Source organism: Tenrec ecaudatus, chromosome 4 (assembly GCF_050624435.1).
Source record: "Tenrec ecaudatus isolate mTenEca1 chromosome 4, mTenEca1.hap1, whole genome shotgun sequence".
Classification (NCBI taxonomy): Eukaryota; Metazoa; Chordata; class Mammalia; order Afrosoricida; family Tenrecidae; genus Tenrec; species Tenrec ecaudatus.
Genome location: NC_134533.1, coordinates 65,604,696 through 65,625,045, shown reverse-complemented (window position 1 = coordinate 65,625,045; position 20,350 = coordinate 65,604,696). Strand labels below are relative to the sequence as shown.

Below are 20,350 nucleotides of genomic sequence, written 5' to 3'. Positions count from 1 at the left end.
TTATTAGAATTTAAAAGTGCAAGCGTAATGCTCAGTAGAGATGAGGAAAATGAGGATAGTTAGTTAAGCAAAATATTAAACAGGTAATTTATACTGTAATATAAAATTGTGCTGCTTGATTATCTTGTTAGAGTTGGAAAAACTCCGATTATCAGAACAAGATGAAATTTCATGAGGTTTGAGCTTTCCTGTTTAGATAATTCCCTCTTATCTGGCCCCTAACTTTATCTCTCTGTTTTCCTTATATGCAGAAAGAAATTACTGTTAAAGAAAGAAAAATGTCATTTTGTGAATCATTATGGCTGAGGCTAACAGCTCCAGCCTGACCCCAGGGTTCTTTCTCTTGAATGGTGTCCCTGGGCTGGAGGCTTCACACATCTGGATCTCCCTGCCATTCTGCTTCATGTACATCATCGCTGTAGTGGGGAACTGTGGCCTCATTTATCTCATCAGCCATGAGGAGGCTCTGCACCGACCCATGTACTATTTCCTGGCCCTGCTCTCCTTCACCGATGTCACCTTGTGCACCACCACTGTGCCCAATATGCTATGCATATTCTGGTTCAACCTCAAAAAGATCGACTTTCATGCCTGTCTGGTGCAGATGTTTGTTGTGCACACCTTGACTGCGATGGAGTCCGGAGTGCTGATGCTCATGGCACTGGACCGCTACGTGGCCATTTGCTATCCTCTAAGATATTCCACCATCCTCACCAACCCTGTCATCGCCAAGGCTGGCCTTGCCACCTTCCTGAGGAGTGTGGCGCTCATCATGCCATTCACCTTCCTCACCAAGCGCCTGCCCTACTGCCTGGGAAATGTCATTCCTCACACCTACTGTGATCACATGTCTGTGGCCAAAGTGTCCTGTGGCGATTTCAAGGTCAATGCTATTTACGGTCTCTTGGCAGCTCTCCTGATTGGAGGCTTTGATATGTTTTGTATCTCGGTGTCCTACACGATGATCTTGAGGGCCGTGGTGAGTTTGTCATCAGCGGATGCCCGTCACAAAGCCTTCAGCACCTGCACCTCTCACATCTGTGCCATCGTGATCACCTACGTTCCAGCCTTATTTACTATTTTTACCCATCGTTTTGGGGGACAAAGCATTCCACACCACGTACATATTATTATTGCTAATCTTTATTTGATGTTTCCTCCGACACTGAACCCCATTGTTTACGGAGTCAAGACAAAGCAGATCCGAGAAGGAGTTATCAAAATACTTTTTAGGGAGAAAGATGTCTTAGCTATGAAATAGACTCATGAGTTAATATAAAAATACAAGGAAAGACAAAGAGTGTTTGAAAAGAAGCGCTTCAGTGTAAAATCAAACCAAAATAATCTCATCGTTAAAAGCAAATTTCACTGAATATTCAAAACAATGTTAACTTCTTATAGCACTCTATCAATGGTAAAAGTAATTAAATAAGAAACATGCCCCCTGAACTGGAGGAGTTTTCTCTGAAAATAAATTCTACATCACCACACTTTTGAGACATTTTGGAAGTGATTGTATTTTCTTAGATATCTAAGTATATTGCATGTTAAACAAAGCTTAAATGTCATGTACATTGGGAAATAGAGAAAACATTTCCTAATCCTTTAAAGAACTATTCTTAGAGTAAAACCATGTCATTTAAGGCATCTTAAAGTTTGTAGAAAATGTCTTTGAAAATTTCTTTTATTGACTCTGTTATAATCACCACTATTCCTAACCCTACAGAATATTTGTAGCTTGGTCTCATTACGTAAGCCATTTTATATTTGTCTAAATTTTATTTTCTTTTTACAATGATAATGAAGAATATTCATGTATTTGTATCACTGTGATCTAAATGAAGGATGAAGAGGAATAAAGTCATACATATTTATAACATTTATTTTGTTTCCTGGTTTGGAAGTTGAAGTTCTGTATTCGATGTTTTATCACTCTATCTGATAAAAGGATGAGAGAAAAAAAGAGACACTCTTATTTAAGCCTGGAATTTTTTAATTTTCTCAGGGAAAGACTGCACATTTCTTTTCCTCTGTCTGGAATATTCCATCATCAATCACTCTTTCTTCTTCATCTGAATAATGCTTCCTTATCCTTTAGTTGTTAGTTTCAAAGTACTTCCTCTCTCCTGGTATTTTTACTTCAAATTATTGCCCACTCACAATTTATGTAATGCCTGACTCCTTATCTAGACTGAAGAAGTATATGATATTTTGTCTTTGTTTTGTTTTACTAGTATTGTTTCAAGATTCACGGCAGGACCTGGGACTTAGAGGTACACAGCATGTATTTGATAAATAAGTGAATGAATAATCTGCTCTGGTCAGAGAAGCTTCAGTCTTGCAGTGGTTGCGAGTTGTGCTGCTAAATGCCAGGTCAGCAGTTTGAACCCCCAGGAGAAAGATGGGGCTATCTGCTCCGGTAGAGAGTTGCAGCCTCAGAAACTCACAAGGGCAGTTCTTCCCTGACCCACAGGGTCAGTATGATTCAATGGCAGTAAATAAGGCTTTTTGTTTTTTGCCTGGCCAAGAGGATATTTATAATTATTTTGGGAAAAAACATTACACACAATTGAAAACATTTCTCAACACTTCCCTTCTCACCAAATGCTAAGACTATGTGTTCTTATTTATTTCATGGTGCACCATATATCATGCAAATAGGAAAAAAATTTCCAGAATGTATATTCTACAGGAAGTAAAATGTTTATTTTTTAAAAGTACATCTTCCATATCATGCCTCATTTGTATTTATTGTACTCCAAACTTTCCATAGTTAATCTATGCAAAGTAATAATAGTCTTCACAATGGCTAAGATAAAATAGATGCCTAAGCAACTTTAATAAATTTAGATACAGGGCAACTTGAAAGTCACTGGTAAAAATGTAACTCCTATATGCCAAAATTAATTAGCCTATATTTTCAAAGTAAAATAATATCACATCACTATTGAAAGTTCACCGACTAATCCCAACTGTTGTGTTGTTAAGGCTGTGAGGCAGCTCCAATTCATAGTGGCCATAAGTACAACCGAACCATCCCTACTGCCACAAAGGCTAGAGTCTCCCCTTTACCAGATGGTACCCTCGTGAACATAAGTGTAGTAATTAACCTTTTTGTCCTCTGGTTTCTCATCTAGAAAACAAAGAAGGTAATGAAATATAATGATATTTCTCTCATATAATATTTTTGTGAGGATTTGTTAATCCATTTAAATTTAAATTACTTAAAGTTAGGCATGACATAGAGTAGAACCCCTCCTCTCCTCCCCACAAAAACTAACTGGATACTGATACTCTACACACCCAAATGAGAGTTGTATAAATCCCACCAAATCATTGCCAGAAATTGCTACACAAAACTGGCTGCAACAGCTTTGGACTAACTCTCCTATTCCAGCATTCCGTTTACATGTTTTCTATTGCATCCCCCCATTGTTGTGCTCCAGACAAGCAACAAGTTGGTGCGGCGAGCTCTAATGCTGTCACACGCTCAGCTACTTTACAGAAATTGTAGTAGTACTCCAGAGAATAATCACCTATGAATAAGGTACTACTCTTTATTTCATGAACACAGAAGGAAGTCTATGTATATCCAAAAAAAATCACAATCTCATTGTGTATAACAATATTTGACATTTAAACCAATTATATAGCCAAAAAGACAAAAAAACTGACAAAAATAAGCAAAACAATTCTATTCCTCTGGTACACTTTTTTTGCAGCCATTTGAGTTTAAATTTTGCCTTCCATTCCTGCCAAATTCAAATTCTTTCTCTATCAAGATAACACAATTGTAAAATCTGTATCAATTGATTTGAAAGTTTTCATGTTAAAAACCAAAGTAAAGCAACCGAGGAAAGGGCATGCCTCTGTATTTTCATATAATAGCCATCCTTTCCTGTTTTGTTCTTTTTCTCATGAACAGTGGAGAAATTCCTTTTATAATTTGTCTGCAAAGAGGTATTGATGGCTCAAAGACATGTTGCACTATGATAAAGTCGCACAGTGCATCGACCTCGTCTGCTGTAACCAGGCCGTGAACCCATGCAGAAAAACCCGAAGGCACTAAGACACTACCTATGGATCACTGTGGGCCCTCAAGATTGAAAACTAAAGACTGATATACATGGCCTGTAGTTCCTATATAAAGATTTATTAAATAAATCTTGTTTTGGATTTAAAACTATTGAGTTCTGTGAATTTTGTTGCCAATCCCTTTCTTGTACCACTGCTGATAGTTATAAAACATGCGTTAAATTTTTACGTGCATCATTGAAACCGATTAGAGAAATATGATATTTATCCCCTGGAAAAATGTAAAGGCAGAGAGATATAATATAGTTTCTTGAAGTAATGTTGTGATTAAAGCATTAAGCTAATGTATGTTATCATTTTCCAGGTGCTGGTGAGTCCATTTTCACTCCAGTGCACAGTTTCAGAAACCTTCAGGAGCAGTTACCCTCAGTCCTATGTGTTGCTCTGAGTCAGAATCTACTTGATGACAGTGGCTTTGTTTGGTTCTTTTTGAACTGCATGTAGACCAGAGAAGAACTGTGCTTCATAGGTATTCAATGCCTGATCATTGGACAGTAGGTGGTCAACTCTTTCTTTCAAAGTGCTCCTGGGTGGATTCAAACCACCAACTTTTCAATTAAAGGCTGAGTGTTTATCTATTTGTGCCATCAAGGGACATAAATTGTCATCTGTTCTTACTACATTGATCATTGTCATTTTATCTTGCCACTTGTCTGTCACTTTGTCATACTCTGGTAGTTTGTGCATTGCTGTGATGCTGGAAGCAATGTTATTGGTATTTCAAATGCTGAACAACAAATTGCCAAGGACAGCTCAAATAGACGAAGTAGAGTATGGTAATGAAATGCGAAGACTGGGTCTAGAAAGTAAAAGAGGGAAAACATGATCAGCATATCTAAAGCTGGAAGAATGGTAGAAAACTTTCAAACCTCAAGTGGAAACACACAGATTCTATTGGGGAGATAATGAATGATGTAGGAAGCATCAAAAAGGATGGAAGGAATACACCGAATTCCTGTACCAAAAAGAATTGGTCATCATGTAACCATTTCAGGAGGTAGCACATGATCAAGAAGCCATGATACTGAAGAAAGAAGTCCAGGCTGCATTAAAGGCATTAGTGAAAAACAAGGCTCCATAAATTGACAGAATACGAATTGAAATGTTTCAGCAAGTTGAAGGAGCATTGGAAGGACTCATTTGTGTATACTAAGAAATTGGTAAGGCAGCTACCTGGCTCCCAACTTGAAGAGATCTATATTTATGGCCCAGACCAAAGAAAGGAGACCCAACAGCATGCAGAAAGTACTGAATAATATCACAAATGACACATGCTGCAGATCATTCAACAGCAGTTGCAGCAGTACCTTGGCAGGGAGATGACAAAAATTCAAGTTGGATTCATAAGAGAATGCAGCACCAGAGATATAATTGCTGATGTCAGATGGATCTTGGCTGAGATCAGAGAATACTAGCAAGATGGTTACTTGTGTTTTACTGGTTATGCAAAGACATTCCATTTTGTGGATCATAATTAACTATGGATCACTTTAAAAGGGTAGAAATTCCAGAACACTTCATTTTGTGCATGCGGAATCTGTAAAAAGAACAAGGTGATGCTGAGTAGTTTGAATTCAGGAAAAGTGTGTGACAGGGTTGGATCCTTTCACCAGACTGACTGAGCAAATAACCCCCAAAGCTGGATTATTTACAGAAGAATGCAGCATCTGAATTGGAGTAAAATTATTTAAAGCCTTTGATATGCTAATGGCACAAACTTGTTTCCTGGCAGTGAGGAGGACTTGATGCTGAATACCAAGAACTGCAGCTTTCAGTATGAATTACAACTCAATGTAAAGAATACAGAGTCCTCACAACTAACAAGAGATATCATGATAAACAGGAAAAAAAACTGAAGTTGTCAAAAATTTTATTTTGCTTGGATCTATAGTCAGCACTTACAGAAGCAACAGCCTTGAAAGCAAAGAATGTATTGTATTGGGCAAATCTACTGCCTGATCCCTTTGTAATGTAATAAAGAGCAGAGCGGATGTCACTTTGCAAACTAAGGTGCACTTGCCCCAAGCCACTTTTAATGCCTTATGCACATATAAAATTGGGCGATGAATAAGGAAAACTGAAGAACAATTGATGCATTTGCATCATAGTGCTAGTGAAAATTTTGAAAGCAACAGGGAATTACAGAAGAGAAAACAAAGCTATCTCTGAAGAAGTCTAACTGGAATGCTCTTCAGAAGTGAAGACTGCAAGGCTTCCTCTCACTGCTTGGGACCCCTTATCAGGAAAGGCCACTCGATGGAGAGGTACATCATACTTGGTGAAATCGAAGGTCAGTGGAAAAGAGGCAGGCTACCAAGGAGACAGACTGACACATGGGCTGCAAGCACAGCCTCAAGCATACCCATTTCCAGCCAGACCCTGGAGGCGGCATTGATGTTTCGCTCGGATGTCCCGTGTTGTCATGAGTTGGAAATGTTTCCACAGCACTTGGTAGAAAGAGAAATGCTGGCGTTTGGAGAATTCTGTTCAGGCTGCCAGTCGGCATATGAACAGGAATGTACACTCGACCCCACCCCCAAACACACAGAAACATCTGTTACATATATTTCCGAAACGACAGAGTATCAAACTAAAAGCAAGAAAAGAATCTGAAAGCTGTTATCAAAAGGAGAATTATAGAGGAAAAATCACATATGAAGGTCATACTTAATCATGTGATGAAGCATAACATAAACTCTAGAATCTGTACTAATTGCCCTGTTTCTTTTAATTTTTTTAACATTTTATTAGGGACTCATACAACTCTTATCAAAATCCATACATACATCAATTGTATAAAGCACATCTGTACATTCTTTGCCCTCATCATTTTCAAAGCATTTGCTCTCCATTTAAGCCCTTTGCATCAAGTCCTCTTTTCCCCCTCCCTCCCCCCTCCCCCCTCCCTCATGAACACTTGATAATTTATAAATTATTATTTTGTCATATCCTGCCCTGTCTGGCGTCTCCCTTCACCCCCTTTTCTGTTGTCCGTCCCCCAGGGAGGAGGTCACATGTAGATCCTTGTAATCAGTTCTCTCTTTCCAACCCACTCACCCTCTACCTTCCCAGTATCACCCTTCACACCCCCAGTCCTGAAGGTATCATCCACCCTGGATTCCCTGTGCCTCCAGCTCCTATCTGCACCAGTGTACATCCTCTGCTCTATCCAGACTTACAAGGTAAAATTTGGATCATGGTAGTTAAGGGGGAGGACGCATTTAGGAACTGGAGGAAAGCTGTATTTTTCATTGGTGCTACATTGCACCCTGACTGACTCATCTCCCCTAGGCCCCTCTCTGAGGGGATCTCCAGTGGCCAACAAATGGGCTTTGGGTCTCCACTCTGCACTTCCCCCTTCATTCACTATGGTAAGATTTTTTTTTCTGATGATGCCTTATACCTGATCCCTTCGACACCTCGTGATCGCACAGGCTTGCACTGTTTCTTAAAGAACTAAAATATCCATGCCCATCAGTCCAAAGACAGAGAACATGATACTATAATAAACATTTGAGGAAAGACAAGCACAACACATCTTGATAAACCAAAAACCATCCCCACTGCCATAGCGTCAAGTCTATCTTATGACGACTCCATGTGCTACAACATAGAACTCGGACATAAGGCGTCTGTAGCTGTGATCTTGAGGGTTCTAACACAGCAACTCTTCTTAGGACGGCACAGCATTACGTCCTTCTATAGGGTCCTTATAAGTTGGAATCAACAGGAATCGCAATTAACAACAATAATCTTTAGGGAAGTCCTGGGGGGCACTTCTCACTTCCAGAGAAGTGTAGGAAGACAGTCCTGGTGGACTGCTTTCAAAAGGTCAGTCTTGGAAACTCTCTGGCCTTTACTCAGTACACATTGTGTGAGTACCAGTTTATTGTATCGATTTAGACAACATGACTTCATTAGCATAACAAAGAGGGCAATGTTCACATGTACATAGGTACATATATGTAAATATAGGTACACCATTACAGATTATTATTTTCATAACTTACATCATCCTGTTTCCCTTCATCCACTTTTCTGTTGTTTACTTTCTGATAGCTGGGCACCATCTGTTTCTTCACTACACTTTGCTATAATACCCAATCTTCAGTGATTTCTTTATGAGAGTAATCATTGAGCAGGATCATATCACAAAGAGTTGGCCTATATTTGCATAATTTCCTTTTCTTAATAGTGTTTTAAATTATATACCCTTGGATCATTAACAATACTATTAATAGAATTACCTTATGCCTCGGGGTGATTTATAATGTTCTCTACTGTAAAATGTTATAATGTCTCTAAAGTGAACCAGAGACATATATAAATCATAGATACATGAATGAATTTTGGGATTACACTTAATTCTAACCCCAATCTAAGAACAACTAGTTTTTTTTTAAATCCTTTTAGTGGGGACTCATACAACTCTTATCACAATCCATATATACATCAATTGTGTCAAGCACATTTGTACATTCCTTGCCCACATCATTTTCAAAATATTTGCTTTACACTTAAACCCTTGGTATCAGCTCCTCATTTCCCCCACTCTCTCTGCTCCCCCCTCCCTCATGAACCCTTGATAATTTATAAATTATTATTGTTTTGTCGTGTCTTACACTGTCCAGCGTCTCCCAGAACAATTTGTTCTTATGACAGGCCCCTTCTTGGAGCAGTGACACTTTCTGCATTTTCTGCTGAAGAGCGGTTGGTGGTTGCAAACTACTGACCTTGCAGTTAGCAGCCCAACTTGCAACCACTACCCCACCAGGATTCCTTTTTCTTAACAGATAGTCTTCAACAATTACAATTTTAACTATTTATTCAATTTATAATACTTTTAGCCTCACTAGATGAGCCTGCAAACTAACATTGAATTGAAGTAATAATTGAATCTTAGGCTTTTTCTGATCTCAGAAGCTATTATTTTCTCATTTTTATCACCTTAAATTAGTGATATAACTGGTTTTGGACTTGATTTTAATAGAGTAATAAAATATGTATGCTTTCTATCTAGGTGTTTTGGATAATATATTATTTCAGGTTGATTTATATTTTCCATACACAGTGTATTACTTAATTATTTATTTGGCATAGACCGTTTTATACATACATCACTCATTCTTGGATTTGTTGATGGCTTTTGTGAGCATCCATATACAAATCATTGTGACAAATATTTATTTTGTTGTTCAAAATCTAAGAATATAACTGCTGGGCCATAGGGTTAGAGCATGTGTGACTTAAAAAGATAGTATTCTGTAATTAGTCAGATCATTTTACACTTCCATCAACAATATATGAGAATTAGTGCTCCAGGAGTGTTTTATATTATGCTTTCAGTGGCTGCTTGAAGAGTTCTTTTTAATATTTTCTCTAGGTTTAGGAGAAATCCTCATGAATTCCCCACCTGAAATATAAAGTGTTGCAAGCTTTTTCCAATCCTTTCAGGATTAGCCCCATAATAAAATAACAAGAAGAAAATAGTATGTAATGAATTATATACAAAAATTGATGCAAGACTATTTTATTATAATTCCCAAGCTGTAAATAAGCTTGTGTCCACATATTTATGTCATTTATATACTCTATCTTGAGAGATAAATGTTTCATATATTCATATTATTGTGAATGATAATATTAATTTGCTGAATGGTTTCATATATTTTAATATTTAAATTTTTTCTTATTAGAGACTTGGGCAATTATTATATTAATCAATGTAGATGAAAAATAGATAATTTTTAAATGATTTTCAGACATATCATTCAGGATTCACACCTGGGAGAAGGTATTTATCCTAGATAGTCATATTGTTTTTCACAAAAGACCCAAAGGACCTTTCCCTTCTAACCAGAGACCTCTGGGGCATCCAACTGAGAAGACCCAATCAGGTCAAAACACTCAAGTTTGGAGCATATTCAAAAGAGGCAGAAATTCAAAGAGTAAGCATCCAATTGTGGAGGAACTCTTGGTTCTCCAGAGTCTCAGTCATGCACAACAGCCTGGTCTTCGTTGAAACTGAGGTACGCTTGAGCAATTTTCAGAGTGAATTTCCTAAAATGCAAATCTTTTCTTAAAATGAAAAAAAAAACATGTGTTGAGATGCAGGTAATGGGAACCTCAGTGTTTTTTCTTAACTCTACCTAGAACACAGCCCCATTTGTTTAGGGACTAAGAAGGGAAGCAGAATTTTTAAAATTATGAAATCAATTTTAAACGATCTCATGCTTCTTGAGATAAAGCAGTGCAGGCAATAGTGAATTCTAATAGAAAATTTGCAAACTTTTTCTTTTAATTAAGAGAAAATCTCACTGAAATAGATTGACACAGAGGTTACACAATGACACAGGCAAAGCAACCATTGTGAGGAGAGTAGTACAGGACGGAGCCGTGTCTCCGTCTTTTGTGCCTAGAATCCCTATGAATCAAAGCACTTGATGGAACTTGACATCAGCAATAGTAATACCATTCATATCTGCTATCAGTAGGAATGTTCTCTGTAGGGAAGTAGAAATTAAATCAAGAGTAGATTTGAATCTTACAAAGTGTGGAGGAAGAATTCCCCAAAAGAACTTCCCTATATCAGTCCTCCCATTCAACTCCAATGTTGTGTACCATGGAGTGGATTTCAACTCATAGCAACTCTGTAAGAAAGGAAGTAGAACTTCCTCACAAGCTTTCCTTTGCCGTAATCCTTACAAAGGTAGCTTTCCAGATCTTTCCTCACAGGGTCCTGCAGAATTTTTGGTGGATGCAAACTACATTTCTTTCAGTTGGCAGATAAACACATATATAATGCAAAAGATAAACTTTCAGAGTTTGACTTCACACATTGGTTTTATTTTGTTTCTTAAAGGACATTAAGAGTAAGCTCTCTCTTCTGACTGATTATCTCACCATGACTTCTAACAGCTGTTTATGTGACTTTTCTTCACGGTTAGGCTCAGTGAATGAGGACAGCAAATATAGATTGAGCACATGGTCTTGAAGTCAAACAGCCATGACTTTAAATGTTGGCTCTTGACTATCAATTTTTAATTACTGTGGCTTAATACAATTTATTGAGTCTTCCTGGGCTCCCATTTCCTCATGTATAAGAAATATAGCATATATCCACTATGTCAGTGCCAACTTAAATACATCGATCAACTTGGAATTTAATATACCTCAGGACTAGAAACAATTTGCTATTTTGTTCACAATGTATTATTATAAACTGGAGTGGCATGTAGCACATGGAGAACCATTTGTATATACTCCTATAGGATAAGTAAAAAGTGAACTGATTTGATGGCACCTAACAACAACACAAAGAAGGAAACGAGTAGATAACCTGCATCATTTACTTAATAGATGGCAAGTAGCACTCAGGAATTACTTGTCATCTTCGCCTTTTTGAGGCATGCAGTGTTATTACTCCCCACATTAAAAGTGAGTGTGGCAAACAGGGTTAATCTGACTGTGCAACAAAAATTCTGTTATTATATTTCTCGAGAAAAGAGACTTTGCCATCAAGGTTTTCTTATTTTAAGTAAAAAGGAAGTTTGCAAATAGCTCACCCAGTATCAGAATGTATTTGCATCCTTGAGGGCCATCTGGCAAAAAATATGTAGAAAGACATATTTTATTTACTATGGGGGAGGACATAACTTATTCTGACTTGATTTATTGCTGATTTCATGATTGTGGGTTGATTGTTCACCTACATGATATTGATCTTGGATGATCCTTAGAATTTTCTAAAGTGGGTGATGAATTTTAGTTTATAATCCAGTTCAGAAGAACCCAAAATTTCCTCCTCCCACTGTATTGTCAAATCCTAGTCCCTTCCTTCCAGTATTGCGGTATGGGATCCCCCTGGCTACCTGAGAAGAAATATAAGCATTGCAGGTAAGATCTCATGGAGATCAATTTTCTGTGTGAAAGTCACAAGACTTGGATACCGAAAGTTGCAAGAAACCATGGAGGAATTTAGCAGGATTATATTTCCGGTATTTTAGGTAAGAATGCAGAGATTACGTTTGTTTTCTGTCTAAACATCAGAACATATTTCAACCTTGTAGAAGCCCTAGTAGCATTTGCATCTAAGTCCATTTCTCATTCTCTCAATATTAGTACAATCTTCAGAATGTCGTACTACAGTTCTCCTGGAAATGTCTATAATGGGACTTGGTTAGATCATTGTTGAACAGCTCAATTTGAATTTACATATACTAATCAAGATAAGGTAGATCTCTAATACCAACATAAATAGCACCCATAGCAATTATTTCTAATTTTATAAAATCTTCTCGGTATATGACACACAGTTCCAGCATCTTGTATTGATTATTTTACGGTATAATTTAAAGCACTTGCTGAGGTTAGCACAATTGTCATCCTTACTTTCAATTAAGAAAACTGACCTATAAGAGGTTAAATAGCATGCCAATATCACTCAGTAGGTATGAAGAGGTGAAATATGAAGCTAAATAATCTGACTGATGACTTGGTAACCTTTAATAATTTCCAAGTTCTAATGAAAACCTCTTTATTACATTTGGTTTCCAAACTTTATGCTAATCTTTGTATTATTATTTTTCTCTAGAGAGCCAGAGTCACCACCTCTAAGGGATGTAATACCTTCTCCTCCTGTCAGCTATTATGTATGGGCCCAACAGCTCCAGCCTGACCCCAGGGTTCTTTCTCTTGAATGGTGTCCCTGGGCTGGAGGCTTCACACATCTGGATCTCCCTGCCATTCTGCTTCATGTACATCATCGCTGTAGTGGGGAACTGTGGCCTCATTTATCTCATCAGCCATGAGGAGACTCTGCACCGACCCATGTACTATTTCCTGGCCCTGCTCTCCTTCACCGATGTCACCTTGTGCACCACCACTGTGCCCAATATGCTATGCATATTCTGGTTCAACCGCAAAGAGATTGACTTCAATGCCTGCCTGGTGCAGATGTTTTTTGTACATATGCTGACTGGGATGGAGTCCGGAGTGCTGATGCTCATGGCACTGGACCGCTACGTGGCCATTTGCTACCCTCTAAGATATTCCACCATCCTCACCAACCCTGTCATCGCCAAGGCTGGCCTTGCCACCTTCCTGAGGAGTGTGGCGCTCATCATGCCATTCACCTTCCTCACCAAGCGCCTGCCCTACTGCCTGGGAAATGTCATTCCTCACACCTACTGTGATCACATGTCTGTGGCCAAGGTGTCCTGTGGCGATTTCAAGATCAATGCTATTTATGGTTTGATGGTTGCTCTCCTGATCGGTGTGTTTGACATCTGTTGTATCTCAGTGTCTTACACAATGATCTTGAGGGCAGTGGTGAGTCTGTCATCAGCCGATGCTCGTCACAAAGCCTTCAGCACCTGCACCTCTCACATCTGTGCCATCGTGATCACCTACGTTCCAGCCTTTTTCACTTTTTTCACTCACCGCTTTGGCGGACATATTATCCCTCACCACATTCACATTATTGTGGCCAACCTGTATCTGCTACTGCCCCCTACCATGAATCCCATTGTTTATGGAGTAAAGACCAAGCAGATCCGGGAAGGGGTGATCAAGTTTTTATTTGGAGAGAAGATTGTCTTTACTTAAGATGAATGAATCGTGCAGTCAGTTTATTGCTCACAGGGGAAAAAGGGAATTGAGAAGGGATTTGTAAAAGATGTGAATGAAAAGTTATTAAAAACATGTGTTATTCTGATAAAAATATCTGAAGCCTTGACCAGTCTGATGTTGGCTATCTAAATGGTTTCTTGTCAGCTGAAATGTCCGCAACTATCTGCTGAAAATAAGAATAATACAGAATAAAGATGTAAACCTATCCATTTCTGGTATAGCTTGCATTTTACCTAAGGATTTTCAGAGTCACGTGTCTGGTGAGACAAAACAGGTAAGACCATGAGAATGCAGGCCACCTGTCAAGATGCGTGTTCACTGTGCAAGGAGAAACAGAGTGACAGAAGCACACAGGGTTTCTGTGAAGAAACAGATTCTGTTTAGAGGAAGCCATTCTTGCTCTAGGTATATGTGAGCCCTTTGTTGAAACATCTTTCAGTATGTTTTTTTTTTCTTTCTGTTTTAGGTTGTTAGAAGAATTGAGAAGATAAAACCTACATACTTCATATCCAAGCATCCTTATTATTAGCATCTTACATTTGTGTGGTATGTTTGCTGCAATGAATGGACCAGTATTGATATATAATTTTTAACTGAAATCAGACTTTATATTTCCTCAATATGTTTAATGTAATCCAGATGTAGATGCTCTGTGAATTCTCTCAGTTTTTCATGTTGGGTATATGTATTCTAAAATACACTATGTTTCATCAGTCATGCCTGAGAATTGTATTTCCCCCCTAATATCAGCTTTCAACCTCTCTTTAAAATGGACTTAAAAACATTTTCAGGAAGGCTACCCAGAGTATTGATTAAAGTACTAATGCATTTAATAAGCAACGCATTCACCTCTTGGTTCACCCATTCATTCTTTCTTTTATAGACATTTAGTTATTCTTATAATTAGCTTCATTAGCGTTGCTCTTTGGAAAGATGTTGAAAATCAACTAACATCAAGAAAAATATTGCATAGAAATATATATGTCAACTATATTAAAATTGTCAACTTATACTTAAATGTCAAACCCATGATGAATATTTCAGGCTTTAGTTGTCACTGCCAACTGTGCTCTATTGCTTCAATACTTTCCCAATAGAAACTCTCTTTTTTACCCTACATGATATACAGACACTCCTAAATATATGGATTTTCTGGACTTTCTTCATTTACCCAAGCTCCTTGATTTTTCTTCATGCCAAGCTAAAACCAGAGAATTTTGTTTTGCCAGACCCTGCATTCCAGACCTATGAGTAGTGCAAAGAAGTGTTCATTGCTCCTCTCATGTTGAGTTAAACCTCTTTAAAGATTATTTTCTGACTTCCATATTTATGGAAGTATTCTCTCCTTGTCCATCTGTACCATTCTTTTATATTCAGTAAAATTTGCAAGCCTTCCTATCCTTTGGCTCGTGACTTTGGACTTTATTTTTTTTTGTTATTAGAGAGACTTTGCACATTCAATGTGGATGGTTTCACAACTATTTCTTATTTCTTGCTGTTGTATTTAATTTTATTTTTTATTTGGTGATTCCAAATGTTCTAGAGTTTTTAAAACAGACATCTATAGTATAATTTCAATGTTTATAATTTTAATAGTAATAAATGGTTATTTTAAAAGGCATCAAATAATGTAAAGAATCACATAAAATATTATTACTTCCATCCTTTCTACTTTCCAGAAGTCATAACATTAATAATTCATTTGTCCTTTCCAAATATTCTTAATGTCTATGCTTCCTGATAGGGGTTCCAAGTGGTATAAAGAGTTTGTTCTCAATTACTAAGTGAAAAGTTGGTACAACAAACTAACCCCAGAGGTAGTGTAGGAGAAAAGTCAGATCAATCTGCTATGGTAAGAATGCGGCCAAGAAATTTCAAGGAACAACTTATTGTGCAACACAGGGATCGCCCTGAATCAAAATTGACAACAATAACCATTCTGTGATTAAATTACACCTGTGCTAATAAAATCACTCCTTCCAATGGGGTGGTTCATTCCATAAATCCTTGACTACATATATTCTTGAAAACATTTAACTACTATGTCATTCCTGTGTTAATTTTCCCGTGACCAACATCATTCTGTTCAATACATAGTTATTCAATAGCTCTGAGTATAATTTAAACGACCAAACTAAGCAGTAACAAAATCACACTTTCGCTGCCTCCTCCAGATAGATATATAACTCTACTTCTTTCTGAAAAAGAAATTCACAAAAATATTTTGAGGACTTAAAATTTACACTTACTCCCGAACCCACTCTGTGCAGGGTTCCATCCCACCTTTCTCCAGAAGAACTTCGTAAGTGACGGTGAGCTCAGAACTATTGAAGGCGGTCAAGCTTGATTTCTTATCCAACTGCAGTATTTGACCAAGTTAATCGTGTTTTCCTTGTTAACTACTGGTAAATATCTTCATTTACCTGCTGGGGTTCCTTTAATCGTCCTTCCTTACTGGTCACTAATACTCATCGTATTCTGCATTTTCTGCTCCATTCCATGATTGTGTCATACCTTGACCTGTGCCCAAGTGTTTCCCTGTCGCACCTACACTCACTCCCTTCAAAGCCTCATCCAGTTTGATAACCGTAAGTGCGCTCTGCATCTCCTCCTACCTCCAGCCTTCAGCCTTCCTCGATCTCACTCTTGGCATAGAGAGACACTCCACATCTTCGCATAGCTGTAGATTGAACAGTTGATGTACTTAAAATGAACTTTCCGCTGCAACGGCTTTTTATAGCATTCCCCATTTCAGTATGAAGTAACTCTAAATTTCTGGATAAGAATTTCCCCCCCTCATATTCACATTCAGTGGTTCAAAAAATTGTGTCAGCTTAATCTTCAATATATACACAACCTGACCAATTCCCAATAACCCTAACATTATCATGGTAAGCTCTCAGAAACCATTGTTACAAAACCTTCTAACTCATTTTTATTTTCACCTTTTCTCACATAGCAGCTAAAATGAGTCCGGCAGGCTGCCCCATAGTTTCAAATGCTCAACTGCTTTAATATTGTATTTATAATTAAAGTAACATGCTTACCATGTGCCACATGATGTGAACCCTGCTTTCCATGTGAATATCATGCCCTCCCTCCCATTTTCTTATGCTACAAAGTCACTTAGATGCCAACATTACCTTTCAAAAATGCCAAACATGTGCCTTTTGGGGTATTTTTCACTTGACATTTTCTCCACCCTACCTTTTGAAAATCTCTTTCTAAACTATGTACTTCAAGGATTCATACTAAACTTCACTTGTTATAGAACCTGCACCGAGCCAGCAGTGTTTAATAGCAATCAATAAGCACATGCCTATTCTTTCATCTGATTTACTCTCTTCATAATTAGTGTCACTGAACTGTGCATGTTGTGACTTTTGTTAAAAAGTGATACAATAAATATACATATTTGACAAAGGAGATCTGTGTGTGTATTTAGCTTTGCTACAACTATATGCATGAAGGTGGTGGAATGTGTAGGAGGGAAACTTATGAACACATTAGAGACATACAGAACCCTTGGAAGAAATGAGTTGCTGGACCTGGGAAATTAAAATGAAAGCCTCAGGGGCCACCTTGAGTTAACTAGCATAATAGTTCATGAGACAATGTCAACAACCTACTTCGGTGAGTAGCAGCTGGAGTCTTGAAAGCTTGGGATCAGCCACTTAATGCGCATCTACTGGTCTCTCTCCACCGGGAAGAAAGAAAAATGATGAAACCAAAAGACCCATGAAAACTATGGGTTCGCTGGACTGAAGTATCCCAAAACCATCGGTCTCCAGAACCTTGAAGTCAGAAGACCAAGAAAGTGCCCAGTTACCACTGCCAATTGCTCTGAAAAGTATCATGCTAGAATACCTGGGTAGAGTGGGAGACAAAGGCGGAACATAGCGCAAAATTCATAGAATAGAGTGGGCTTTCTGGTGAGATAGAAAGTGAGGAGACCCCCACGATTGTGACCTTTTGCAGCCTTCCAGTTCTGAAAATGAATTCACCCAAGTGTTCGATTAATCAATCATTTAAAAATAAAATAACTGTTATTTACACACAGACAAAGGTCAGAGGGTTAGAATAGAAAAAGAAAAAGGACACACAGGGAGGAAGTGGAATAAATGAAGATACATTAAGAGGATTGCAATGGATGAGTTGAAATAAAATGTGTGTGAATTGTTGAATGTAAAACTGATCATCTGCAAATGTTTCCCTAATTCACACTAAAAATTTAATTTGAAAGGTTATAAAACCCATAGTATTGTAGAATACAAAAAGCAAACCTTAATTTTTAAAATTGGTGATAGTACCTTTAAAAATAATTTAAATATAGTTAATGTTTATTATACCATACATTAATTGTAGTTGAACAACAAATGGCCTCATAATTTAGCAGATTAAAGATAGAAAACATTTATTGTCATGAACCAAAGCCAATGTCAAGGTTTGAAATGAAGAGGTTGGTGTCTTGTAATTGAAGTGCTTAAATTTCCTATTAATGGATCTCTGGTAAACAGGGAGAGTAGTTCAGAGTTCTCGTTAATGGTATTGGAAGGAGTTGCCCAAGAAAGATTTATTCTATTGAAGATATCCCTGAACTGGGGTTAGCGTTTAAAGTCAAGCTAAATCAGCAGCTCTGTGTTAAGACAATAGGTGAATTGTTCATAATACTGAATTGAAACTTAAAATATTTTGGGTGACTTCCCACCTAAGTGGCTTACCATCTGACACTATATCAGACAATGTTCAGCTGCTGTCCATAATGTTTCAGTATCTAATACCTCAGAAATCTATCACTTCATCTTTCATGCCCCTCCAGTCTATGCTTAGTCTGGAAGCCTCACTGAAACCCATTTACCATGAGTGACCCTGGTGACATTTCTTCTTCCAGTGGCACATTTTACAGTATCACAATCACACAGAAGACACTGCAATACAACAAACAGAGAGTGCGTGATTTTTACAGGTGTTGCTGTTACCCTTGCTAGTTGCTAGCGAGTTGGCGCTGGCACATAGAGACCCAACACACAAGAGTGCAACACTGCCCTGTCCTGCTCCACCATGATCATCATTATCATGTTTGAGCCCATTGTGGCTTCTCTGATTTCAGTTCATATTCTGGAAGCCCTTCCTCTATTTTGCTGACTCTTTTCTGTACCAAAATAGAAATCTTCAACTCTCCTGAGTCATTGCACAGTATGCAGGAAAGCAGTGGGAATTAGTCTGGCTTGGGTCAGGCACACTTTAGTAACCACAGTGACATGCTTGCACTTTAACATTTTAAAGACATTTTTGTGCAGCAGATTTGCCCAATGAAACGTCATTCGATTTCTTTTTTTGAAACAGTTTTATTGGCATATAATTGACATATCATAAAATTCAAGAATTAATCATTTCAAAAAGTGTTATACAAGCATCACCACAATCAGATTTTAAAAATTCTCTTCCTTCTTGTCCTTATCATTAACTCTCCATTTGCCCCCAGTCTTCCCTGCCATGCCCACAAGGAATCATTAATCCAATTGCTATCTCTATATTTAACCTATACTGGATTTCATATACAGAAAAACATTTAAAAGTTAACAACAATAACAAAGCAGATTATAATCTCAATTAAAAAGAAAACAGAAAATATTAAAAACTAGAACAAATTTAAATGGCAGATAAGGGAACTTAATTGACATGGTACGAACTTTTAACCCAACTGCATCCACACTAATCCTGTTTCCCTTTCCTCTAGTTCTGTAATGCTCCCCCACCACACACACACACCACTATCATGACCCCAATTCTACTTTGAAAGTCTGCCTAGACAACAGCATGTACACAGGTACAGATAAAAACTGGAAACAGAGAATTCAGGACAGATGAACAACCTCTCAGGACCAATAATGGGAGTAGTGATACCAGGAGGGAAAGGGGAAGGTAGGGAAAGAAACGGGGAACCGATTACCATGACCTAACTATAACCCCATCCCAGGGGGCTGAACAACAGGAAAGTGGGTGAAGGCAGATAGTGGTCAGGGTAAAATGTGGAAAAATAATAATAATTTATCAATTATCGAGGGCTCATGAGGGAGAGAGGGTGGGGGAGCGAGGGAAAATGAGCTGATGCAAAGGCTCAAGTAGAAAAGATGTTTTGAGAATAATGATGGCAACATATGTACAATGGTGCTCGACACAATTGACGTATCCATAAATTGTGATAAGAGCTGTATAAACCCTCAATAAAATCCTAGTAAAGCTGGTAGACAATGGTGGAGGAGGTGGGGAAAGGAAAACAAAAGGATGAATACAAGGAAGAAAAGGGTAGTGGGGTCATAGGGCATTAATCCACCCAAGGGGAGGGTATTGTTTATATCTCCAGAGGGAAAGTGGGACCAAACTTCAACCCAGTGTCGCAAGGTGTGAACGCAATATCCCGGTGTGGAGGAGGGAACCGGTGGAGAGGTCTGGGAGGCTGGCCCCAGCACCATAAATTAAGTGGATTCCTGCCCCTCCCCCGAAAAGAATTTTTTCCAAAGGACGACATTGACTCTGCAGCTCTGGGAGATGGACATATTTGATCAGAGCACACGGGAGCAGATGAAGGGGCAGGAGGAGAGAGTGGAGCACAGCCTGGCCC

At 38.1% G+C, this 20,350-nt stretch overlaps 2 protein-coding genes across 2 annotated transcripts; both read left to right on the top strand.

The window, feature by feature from the left end:
* Positions 1 to 292: 292 nt before the first annotated feature.
* On the top strand, positions 293 to 1,261 carry LOC142446773 (olfactory receptor 52N2-like). Its single transcript, XM_075548514.1, has one exon. The coding sequence runs from the start codon at positions 299 to 301 to the stop codon at positions 1,259 to 1,261; it is 963 nt and encodes a 320-aa protein (XP_075404629.1). The 5' UTR covers positions 293 to 298.
* An 11,453-nt stretch (positions 1,262 to 12,714) lies between these two features.
* Positions 12,715 to 13,701, top strand: LOC142446772 (olfactory receptor 52N2). The gene has a single exon (XM_075548513.1). It carries the CDS (start codon positions 12,745 to 12,747, stop codon positions 13,699 to 13,701), a length of 957 nt encoding a protein of 318 aa, XP_075404628.1. The 5' UTR covers positions 12,715 to 12,744.
* The last annotated feature ends 6,649 nt before the right edge of the window (positions 13,702 to 20,350 follow it).

Excerpts from the sequence above, each read along its gene's own strand:
- LOC142446772 (XM_075548513.1), top strand. The coding sequence starts at position 12,745 with ATGTATGGGCCCAACAGCTCCAGCCTGACCCCAGGGTTCTTTCTCTTG.
- LOC142446773 (XM_075548514.1), top strand. The coding sequence starts at position 299 with ATGGCTGAGGCTAACAGCTCCAGCCTGACCCCAGGGTTCTTTCTCTTG.